The sequence below is a fragment of the Drosophila simulans genome, chromosome 3L (assembly GCF_016746395.2).
Source record: "Drosophila simulans strain w501 chromosome 3L, Prin_Dsim_3.1, whole genome shotgun sequence".
Classification (NCBI taxonomy): Eukaryota; Metazoa; Arthropoda; class Insecta; order Diptera; family Drosophilidae; genus Drosophila; species Drosophila simulans.
In genome coordinates this window covers 5,278,302-5,289,418 of record NC_052522.2, presented here as the reverse complement: position 1 = coordinate 5,289,418, position 11,117 = coordinate 5,278,302, and the positions used below count along the sequence as shown (strand labels likewise).

The 11,117-nt window shown below is 42.3% G+C and overlaps 1 protein-coding gene across 1 annotated transcript; it reads left to right on the top strand.

Annotated features, from left to right (window-relative positions):
- Positions 1-5,065: 5,065 nt before the first annotated feature.
- On the top strand, positions 5,066-9,159 carry LOC6736874. The gene is made up of 8 exons (XM_002083691.4): positions 5,066-5,602; positions 5,877-6,154; positions 6,873-7,029; positions 7,240-8,232; positions 8,290-8,527; positions 8,576-8,738; positions 8,796-8,898; positions 8,960-9,159. The coding sequence occupies exons 1-8, from the start codon at positions 5,081-5,083 to the stop codon at positions 9,095-9,097; spliced, it is 2,592 nt and encodes an 863-aa protein (XP_002083727.1). The 5' UTR covers positions 5,066-5,080; the 3' UTR covers positions 9,098-9,159.
- The last annotated feature ends 1,958 nt before the right edge of the window (positions 9,160-11,117 follow it).

Here is an 11,117-nt window from a genome sequence, read left to right as displayed (position 1 = left end):
TGCCAGATTACGCATACGCAATGTGTGCTGCCATTGTGTTACATTGTGTTATGTTTGTTTGGACAAATTATGCAAATCGCATGAAAATATATACAAGTGGCAAAAAGCATTTCGGCCATGGAAATGTCTTCTCACTTTCCTTTGCTGTTAGCCCCAAAAAATGTGCGATTTCCTGGACATTTTTCGATTTGGATTTCTCCTTCGCCCAGACAATTCATTTAAACACGCCCACGTTTTTATGACTTAATTTGGTTTGCGTGTTTGCCTAAGGCTTTTGCCACCCCATCAAATGTTCTCCACATAAACAGCTTCACACAATAAACTTGTTGACATTGCGCTGCCGGTCCGAAAAAGTCGAACAGCACTTCATTAGTAGCCGCATTTTGCCGTATTTGTTTATAACTTAATCTACCCAAATGTCAACACGAAGCGCGCCTGGAAAATTTCAATGAGTCCTGGTCACGCACAGGACGAGAAAATTAGCTGGCAGAGAGCTAAAAAGAGGAACGGAGTATAAATGGGAAATGTTTAGACAAAGCTCAATTAATTTGTTTTCGACATTAAATTTTCCCGGCTTCGTTTTAAAGCTGATCTCGGATCGGAGGTCGTAAAACAAGGTTAGCGGCGATATTTATGTGAGTCGGTCTACATGCAGGCGACAACTCGGCAGTTTATTGCAGGTACGTGTCTTGAATTATTGTCCACACTTTGCCAGGTTGGAGATTAACAAACGTTCACGCCTGACGTTTGACTGCCTCCGCCCACTTTTCCGCATTTTCCTAGACTCCTAGGAGTTCCCTATGTGGTGCTGGCGCAATTTCCCTCACCGGGCGTTTTATATACGCCTGGAAAAATTGATGAGCGTGTAAACATGTGTCTGTGCGCTTTTATTTATGGATTTCCATAACAATCCAGCGTAACATATGTGTCTGAGCCGTTGATTGAAGCACTTTCCCGCCACTCCGCAAAGGACCAAGGATGTTTGCAGACGGTGAGTGTGTGTATAAACTGGGTCACACCACCGCGTTCACTTGGTTTTTGGTGTGGTACTTCCTTAAAGCAAAGCTCAGGAAGTTACAAAATCCACATGCACTTTTGGGCTCAGACTAAGGTGTTACGTGTTTACGTGAGCTTGTTTACCTGCCGCTCTTTTTCTCACTGCGGGTTAAGTAAACGTGTTTGCTTCTTAAGCTACTTTGCTATATAGTAAACCATTTAAAAAGTTGTGTACAATCTGGGCTTTAATAAACAAGAAGGAACTTTAAGGATAGTCTGGTAGAAATGAATATTACCAAAAAGGCCAACCAGTTTTTTAAATAAAATACATAATAAATCAACGTAATTGGTTTTCTTTTAATTTAATTTACCTGAAAGGCACACGGCGAATCATAATTCGTTTTATGTTGCCACCCCTTCACTTATGCGCCACATTTAACCCAAAATACTTTTGCCCCTGCGGTTCCTGAAAACTTACCTTGCTCTTTTTTTTCTGACTTCCGGGGGATCCAAAGTTTTTCCTGCCTTTTGTCACAAGCCATGGCTCGCATAGTCTGCGTGGAATTAACATGGCCCGGTCCGTTGTCAACACGGCAAATGGTTCGGGTTCAGGTGTCAAAATTGTTTTGGCGAAAGTTTGTGGCTGCTTTTACGGCCACGCTTATTTTTGTTAAGCATTTCAAGCACAGGCTTGAGATGTGGCCAAAAAAACCACTTCCCCGGGGACTACCTTCTACACAGGGAGAAATTAATCCAAAGCAAAGAGACATATTTTGAGGTAAAATATTGGAAACTTTATTGTAAATTATTGTTTTACATTACTTGCTTATCTCATAGTTACTAATTTGAAATATACATTTTTAATAGTAAATTTTCAAAAATAAGAGAAAGTGGTATTTTTCTCGGTGCACTTACCTTGGCTAAGTGTTGCAGGCGCCGACGCTGTCGTTTTGGATGGAAAACTTGTGTGTTGCAACAAAAGCATAACAGAAACGCAAAGGAAAATATGGTGGGAAATTTTTTAACGCTTCCAAGTTTGCACGCCGCCGACAGCTTGGCAAAGAAGAAGGAAGAAAGGGGAAAGTGGAATGTGGGGAGGGGAAAGTGGGGGATAAGGCAAACTATTACATAACACGCATTATACAAAAAGGTGCCAAGCCAGGTTGGTGCGGCGTTTGCCCGGGGGGAAAATGCATAAAAAGCGCATTTTATTATTTCGCTCGAAACTTGTTTACGGTTCGCTTTCTGCTCGTCGCGCTCTTTCATTATGATGTAATATGGTTTTAACATTATTTTTATTATAAATCAACAAAATGCACTCAACGCGACTTTCCCAGTTGACGCCAAGAACTTTTCCCCCAAGTGAAAGCCCAAAGAAAAGCGTAAGCGGCAATAAAAGGAAAAGGAGCGAACCAGATTGGACTGTGATTTATTTAATGCTATTATAGTTATGGCTTTATTACTGCGAAGGGTTCAGATGGCAGAGGGGCATAAGAATGGTGTCAGTAGTCAGGGAAATATTTTCTTTTAAAGCATTAAAGGCATTTTCCCCGCTTAGTTGTATATATCCATTGCATTTTCCATTTGGCTTATAATCTATAATTTTAAATGGGTTTCCTAACCACTTGTCAGGAGCAAGAAAGTACGCAGGCCACATTTATCTTTCGGCAATGCGAAACAACAAATGTCACAGCTGTCTGTCAAGTCAGTTGGCCCAAATGGAATATCTCCGGGCCACAGAACGCAGCTGCAATTTTTCGTCTATGCTGCATTTCAAGGATAAAAGTCGTGGCAAGTTTTTGCCGCCTCACACTTATTAATATTTTTGCTGCTTAAATGTCAGCGAAATTTGTCAACTTCATAGCAATGCTGTAAAAATGTTTCCAGACAGCGAAGGTAAAAGTTTCAGCGATGAAAGTGAAATTGCACTCATTAAGAAATAGATTGCCATGTTTTAGTTCACAATTAAGCATTTGTCCATATGATATGGTATAATCTTCTAGCATATTCTTTTCGTTGTCTTGATAACCCTGATTTCTTTAGAACAAATTCTCTATAAAATTTGTTTTTAAATGACCAACACTTTTCTCTTACTCCACTTTAATTGATCCCAAAATGCAGTCATCATGAAGCTAAGAGCTTTTGCCTGTTGATTAATGCTACTTGTCATAATATTCACCGATTATGTGTGCTGTGAATTGCGAATAAGATGCATTGGCATGAGCCATTATCCTTACACTTCTTGCACTGCAATTTCCTGTCCTTAGCTAGCGATTTGCATGCTGATCTCATTAGCACAAAACAAGTTCATCTGCTGCTCCCAGAGAAGCGAATCGCTGGAAAGTGCATCATTTGCATGCAAATGTCGTCGGTAGGCCACTTCCCACTTCCCACTCAACTCCCTCGCCCTTGGCCACCGAATCCTGGATGGTTGTTCATTTTGCACTTTGGGTCGCCTTTGTTGTGGCTTCTCGTCCTGCAGGACGAAACTTGGCTTTTCAGCAGGGGCACAGGCTCATAAAGCAGAGCCGCACTTGCAACTGCCGTTGACACTTTGGCCAATATTCAGGACACGCAAAAAGAAAACAGAAAAAAACATTTGCTGGGTTTAGAGACTAGCCCCAGGAAAAGAGTGCTTTATGAAAAGTTTCTTTTGGCCGCTTGCAAAACTTCTTGTTTGGCAATTGTCGACCCTGTTGTCGGTTTTATTGCCAAGCAAACGAGGTCTTTACCCACTCATTATGGCTGTTTAGTTGCACTTTTGGTGGCAGCTCCCAAAAGGAAAATGAATGTGCACATTACCTAAATTTCATTTCAGAAATATTGGGTCTAAGGGTATTAACTTAAATTTCAAACGGAAGCACAAACGGGCCTAATGCCTAACTATTGGCCTGAAGCAAACCGCTTATGAGAAGCACTTGCACAATATCACCCATACGCCCCGTTTGACCAACATCTCAATGCTTTTGGCCAGCTTTTTCCACTGCTGCCATTTAAAGACCAAATAAATAATGCGAAAGGTAGTCGAAGCATCCCCACAAGTACCGGCGACCATTAAAGCAATGCGCTCCAACGCGCTTCCCAAGTTCCCAAGTACAATTAAGGATTTCAACGAACGCCAAAAGCCATACGCCAAAATATATTGTGGCCAGGAAACAATAAAGAAAAAAATGAAATGGAAGTCAACGGAGGAAAAAACAACCTTTGCAGCTATAAGTAGGGCCAAGAATTGGAAGCCCAAGGCCAAGTTAAGGGAAAAATAAACAAAAATGTAATTTGCGCCACTTAGCAGAGAGCGAATGGACAGTGCCATAAATAATTCCATTTTTTTTTTTGTTTCGGGTATTACAGCGGTGGTCCAGATAATAAGGAAATATGACTTTGTTCTGGGTCTCCTCATTTGACCACAAAAATAAAATGTTAAATGAAAAGCCGGCAGGAAAAGCCACGGAAATGAAAGCAAAAGAAAATTCAGAAGTGGCACAAACTGCAGTTGGCAGATGTACGAAGTCAACAGCAAAAGGTAAGGTCAGTTTAATAATCTAAAATAATTTACAATTTATATACATATAAATCAAAAAGGTTTCTTATTTTTATATCTCATTTATTAAATGCTGTAAAGTAATTCACCAACTTATATCACCGCATACCCAAATTTGATTCACAGTATATTTTGGGATACATTTCCCGCTTTGTTACTTCTATAGGCACGGAAATTCAATTAAGGTGACAAACTGTCCGAATTTATGACATGGGAAGCGTTAGGCCCCAAAGGACGAAAGGAGTTTGAGTGCGATTGAGACGCACACTTGGGACGACCCTTATATCCTTTATGCATATTCATGGGCTAACCGGGCGTGGATCATGAATTATGAAATGTAATTGAACGAAATTGAATAATGACGGTGACCGGTGTCAGTTGACAAGAAAAGTGAAATTCCAATGAGCGATTTATGGGCCAATTTCAATTCAATTTTGACAGCCGCAAAATGTCAAAGCCAACCAAATGAATAATTTACACACAGAGGCGGAGATATATATACGGGGGCGTCATTTGCATGTAAACTTATTGTTAGAAATCACAATGCACTGGTGGCTACTCCTATTTTTGCCATTATCCTGCCAAGGATTGCCGGAGCGTGAGTTGCTGGAGCTGGAGTTGGATTATGGTTTGGCCGAACCGCAGCGCACTTCGCTGCTGCAGAGCAGTCTGATATTGCAATTCTCGCAGGACTATAAGCACATCCCCAGGATAACGTACTTCACGTGCCAGAAGCCACATCTCCAGACCCCAAACCAAATCCCCAACGCTGCAGAGCATCGTGACGCCTTCGCGGCGAAGAATTTTCAGCTGATTAAGAGTCTCTACGAAAGCGAGCTCTTTGTGCGGATTGTCCTTCTCGATGTCCTGGCCCAGGCGGCGGCTCCATCGAGTGGGCGACCCAACCGACCGGGCAGCGGACCAACCGGCGGATTCAGCCAGACGCCCAGCCAGGCGCAGAGCAATTCCGAGTGGCTGGAGGGCGTCCTGCGGATGGAAGCCCTCAGGCAAATTGCGGTCGTGGATCTGGCATGCGGCGCCGTCAGTCGACGATTTCTCGAGCTGGTAAGAAGGGGTATGGTAACTGGGAAAACTGGTAGGGGTTACTCCACAGGACACTGGAAAAAAAACAAATTCTTGTGACTTAAATTGAGATTTATGAAAGACTTGTTAAAAGTTAAAAGTTCTTAACATAATGAAAGTAGTCATGATTTTTTACCCCCTAATTCGACTATATACTTAAGCCATTTAGTATTATCAAAAGTACTGAAATTTGTTCCAAGTGCTGGCGTCTAGTTGTAGACTCCTTATTAAGTACTCAAGTACAATCATTTCAAAGGCTTCCGCCAAGATGCTCTACAGCGAGAAGTTTCACTGGCTATTGATAGAGGATTTCGCCTGGCATGGAAGGACGCAGACAGCCGAAGGATCTGGGAAACGTGATGATGGCGAGATGGAGGAGGAGGAGCCGCCCGGCCAGCAAATTCAAGCGACCGACGATGAGGACCTGCCCTCCATCGAGAGCTTCTTGGGGGGCATGAACCTGTACATGAACACCGAACTCACTCTGGCCAAGCGGATGTCCGAGGCAGCCCACTACACTCTGTTCGATGTTTGGTGAGTGATTAACTGGCCTGGTCATCAACTTCAGAATCACCTCAAGCTTCAATCTCAAGTTGAATCAAGTTGTCCTTTACCGAAAATACTTTATGCAATATTTGTCTCTTTATTGTTCATTGATGACTGAGCACTTCAAAGGACTTGTTGTATATTGATTGATTAGTGTCATTGATAGCAAACTTTGCTTGCTTATTTCATTGTGCCTTATATTGTTCCTTAAATTTGGTTTATTTACACATTCAATGTATTTAATTTGGTGTCTCATTTAGCAATGTGTGGTTAGTTCAAATTAACCTGGCAATTGCGGTTTTATAGGCATTTAATTATAGTCATTAAATGACCAAGAAATGGAATTGAACTATTCTGTATTATGTTCATTTCAAATACTTGATTATTAGGACGTTTTGAAATAAAAAAACGAAATATTTGCCTATTTTATTAAGCAATGGCTACCAACCAGATCAATGTATCAACCACTTTGACCTCAAGCACCTCCAAAGCTTCCTTAGCCTGAATAATAATCGCCGCAGTCAGGACAAACTATCATTTCACCACTTGACCGCAAAACCATTCATTCCATTCCACTGAAATACCAGTGAGAAGCGTGGCGCTTCTGCCTGGTTGCCATCAACACATCAGCCATAATTTCCCAACTGTCGACTTCCCGGCTGCTAATTCCCACAACGACTTGCTCCCATTTTGGACCATCGCTTAGGAACCCCGGACTCAACTACGGCGGCCACGTCAATCTGACCGAAATTGGCAGCTTCACGCCGTCGGAGGGAATCCAGTTGCATACATGGTTTCGGACCACGTCCACAGTTCGTCGCAGGATGGACATGCAGCACGCCAGGGTGCGATGCATGGTTGTGGTGAGGATTGGGAAATTGGGTGGGATGTGTAGATCCATCAACACCCCAGGGGGAACCAAAAAAATCACTTGGGTTCTTTAACTAATTTTTGAACTGCACAAAGAATTGGATGGAAAATGTTAGGTAGCATACAGGTAGACACCTTTACCAGTTTTAATGCGTATTAGGTACTAGTTTATTACAGTGCAGTAATATTTGTCCATTTGGCAGGTGACCAACAAGAACATGACAGGCACCCTAATGTACTACCTCACGCACACGGTGTCCGGTCACATCGACACGATGAACCGCTTCAACTTCAATCTGCTGATGGCGGTGCGCGACATGTTCAACTGGACGTTCGTCCTGTCCAGGACGACTTCGTGGGGATATGTGAAGAACGGCCGGTTTGACGGCATGATTGGGGCACTCATTCGCAACGAGACGGACATTGGCGGAGCACCGATATTCTACTGGCTGGAGCGGCACAAATGGATCGATGTGGCCGGTCGCAGTTGGTCGAGTCGTCCTTGTTTCATCTTTCGACATCCTCGAAGCACCCAAAAGGATCGTATCGTGTTCCTGCAACCGTTTACCAACGATGTTTGGGTTTTAATTGTGGGCTGTGGTGTTCTGACGGTATTTATTCTTTGGTTCCTCACCACCATCGAGTGGAAACTGGTGCCACACGATGGCTCAGCCTTGATAAAGCCCAAAGGAGGAGCGCCTCCAAGGCATCATTACCAGCAGAAACAACACCAGGAGCAAGTGGAAGCACCAGTGCGTCCCATCACTGCCGTTTCGGTGTTGGTCAGTAAGGAAAAAGTTGAGGAGAAACAGGAGGAGTATGAAGATTCCACTCCCATCGATGCCGGAACCCTTTGGCAACGCTGCTATCAGAAGCTAAACAAATACATCAAGGATCGAAAGGCCAAGCAAAAGAAAGCGCCGGAAAGAGTGGGTCTCTTCCTGGAATCCGTGCTGTTCTTCGTGGGAATTATTTGCCAGCAGGGTTTGGGATTCTCCACGAGTTTTGTTTCGGGTCGCTGTATTGTAATCACCAGTTTACTCTTCTCATTTTGCATATATCAATTCTATTCGGCTAGTATTGTGGGCACACTTCTCATGGAGAAACCCAAAACCATCAAAACACTGAGCGATCTGGTGCACAGTTCGTTGAAGGTGGGCATGGAGGATATTCTCTACAACAGGGATTACTTTTTGGTAAGGATATAAATATTTCCAATAAATTTAAAGTCTTCAAATCTTCTTTATTCTCAGCACACTAAAGATCCCGTGTCCATGGAACTGTATGCCAAAAAGATAACCAGTGTGCCTACGACCAAGGAAAACGAAGCCGATGAGGACGAACCAGTGGATCCAAATCCAGCATCCACAGATCCTGCCAAGTCTTATCGGGATATCGTTCACAGCCATGAAACTGGTGCTCATGCCAAGGATAATGCTGCCAGCAATTGGTTAGATCCGGAAACGGGTTTACTTAGGGTCAAGCATGAACGTAAGTAGTTCCTAACCCTTATATACCTACTTATTTTCAAGGATTTAGGTTTTGCCTTTCATGTGGATGTGGCTGCTGCCTACAAGATCATTGCTGAAACCTTTAGTGAACAGGACATTTGCGATCTGACCGAAGTCAGCATGTTTCCGCCCCAAAAAACTGTAAGCATAATGCAAAAGAATTCACCCATGAGAAAGGTGATTTCCTACGGGTGAGTAAAGTTTTAACAAGTTTTTTAAAACAAAAAATAAAGTCTTAATCTTTCCAGATTAAGACGTGTCACCGAAACAGGAATACTGACATATCACTTTAATGTCTGGCACTCAAGAAAACCGCCTTGTGTAAAGAAAATTGAGACCTCAGACCTGCATGTGAGTTTCCAAAACTTTCAAAACCGCCCCTTTTCAACTTTTTAAGCCTCCTTGATTCCAGGTTGACATGGATACCGTGAGTTCGGCCCTGTTGATACTACTTTTCAGCTACGGCATCACCCTTATGATACTGGGCACCGAGATTCTGTACTCCAAATGGCATAACCGGATTCAATTAAAGTGGGTGGGCGCAACTTGAAAGTGATTGAATAAAATGCAAGCTCAGAGAGTTTGAGCTCTGACACTTGAGCTCAACTGGAATTAATTGTCGTGGATGAAGTTTTCAGTTCATTTTGAATGCCCGCTTTCCGATTCATTAGCTCGCCACAAAGGGAAAATTCGATTTTCGCGGGCAAAAGGTAAAAGTTTAATTAAATTAACTTGGCTGCGCAGCAAATCAGTTGCATAATTAAATTAGATAATGGGGTCAAACTTTTTCTGAATATTTGGAATGAAGTAGGAAGATTGATTTGGTTGTATTAACCAAACGATTTTCGTTTGAGCAGCTTAATCTTAAATTTGACATCTGCAAGATGTTAAAAATATTTTTTCGTTTTGTCTCGACTAGAAAATGCCTTGCAGCGGGCGTAGAAGGAGTGAGTGAGTCAATTTTGGCCACAAACGAACTACAAAATATCCATTAAGATAACAAGTTTTTCAGTAGTTGTAACACAGTTTGCCTTCCTTCTACTCCTTCATATTTTTCATTTTTTTGTATCTTTGCCTTTTACCGGGAGGAAGCCTTCTTGTCAGCGCTCACACAAAAACACAAAAGTCCTCGTCCTGGCCCAATGTTTTTTTGGCTCCTTGCCAAAGTGCCGCTCTTAGGCATTTCTTTTCCTTTCCTCCCTCAGCCAGCGCCTTGTATTTGTTTGTTTGCGAAATGGGAAAGGACTTGGTCCGCCTTCTAGGCTGAAAAGCCACAACAACGGAGCAGCTAGTCGAGGCAAATCAATTACATGTAGTGAGAATCTGTAAAGCGCCACGAGAACATGTTGCCCCGAAAAGTTGTCAACATTTTTCATTTAATGTCCTTGCTCATTAGTAGTGACCCCGGCAAAGACAAAAACCAGAAAGGAGTGTTCCATGTTCGATGGGCGGGCGTTAGGTTGAAAAACCAAGTCAGTTTGCCGGAATACACGCTTTTTGCCGAGTACACCGACTGATTGAAAAAGTTTGGCGAGACATATGGGTTTTGCTTCGGTTTCGGTTTAATCCGTACACTTTGAGCTATTTATCCACGCGCGCTATAAGATGCAATTTGGTTGCCTCACTTCGTCGACTGTGACAATTAAATTGTTTTGGCTTTGTTTGAGCAGCAAATTGTGCAACAAAACTTTGGCGGTTGCCAACAAAAATAAACAGCCAAAAGAAAGTGGCAGCGCAGCGTGGCAAGTGGAAAGTGGAAACCTGCAGGAGCCGTGGCATAATTAACAAAAGCGCTCAGCGGGGCGAATAATTTTGCCCGCTTTGCCAGCATGCAGCTGCACTGAGAAAAATTAAAATAATAAGTAACACTATAGAAATTTAAATCTATATATAGTGGCGTTTGAAAATCAAATGAATTAACCTGTTTATTACAAAAATTCTTGATGCAAAAAGTGTACAAAACTGCAAAATTGACCTGGAATCTATTCCGCAAAAATTTTTGTTTCAGTGTGGAAATTTTTTGCTACTCATTTAAAGTTCTTTATATATTGCTATTTTTAAGCATTCAATTTTTTTATAAATTTTATGTACTTTATGAAATACATTTTGGTTAACCTGCATTCATAGTTTAATTCCTATTTGCACTGCTATCAATATAAATTATTAAACACTTTTAATATGTATAGCGTTTCTTGCCGAATGTTGTTGACTTAAGGATATGCTTAGCATAACAATTTAAATATTTTTATCCGTGTTTTAAGGAAATGATGTGCCCCTTCGCCAGCAACACTGTGCTTGGCCAAAACCCAAAAGTTTCCGCGCAAAGCCAAACTAAAGTAGTTTCCCTTAAGACGGCGCCGGGCAAGATCGGGTCGAGATTGGACAGGGCTAAATGGAGGAGCAGGAGGAGCCGGAGGAGCATATGCTTTGGGGCTTGTGTCAAAGTGTGAAAAACTTTATGCGTCTTAATTAAATTTTATATACAGCACAGGGAAGGAATTATGCGCCAAAATATTGCAACAGCTCCCGCAGAAATCCCTCAACTCCTCGGCGAGGGCAACTTTTCAAAA

Coding starts and splice junctions, on each gene's coding strand:
- LOC6736874 (XM_002083691.4), top strand. CDS start 5,081: ATGCACTGGTGGCTACTCCTATTTTTGCCATTATCCTGCCAAGGATTG. Junction 8,233..8,289: donor ACAACAGGGATTACTTTTTG/GTAAGGATATAA, acceptor CTTTATTCTCAG/CACACTAAAGATCCCGTGTC. Junction 8,528..8,575: donor ACTTAGGGTCAAGCATGAAC/GTAAGTAGTTCC, acceptor TCAAGGATTTAG/GTTTTGCCTTTCATGTGGAT.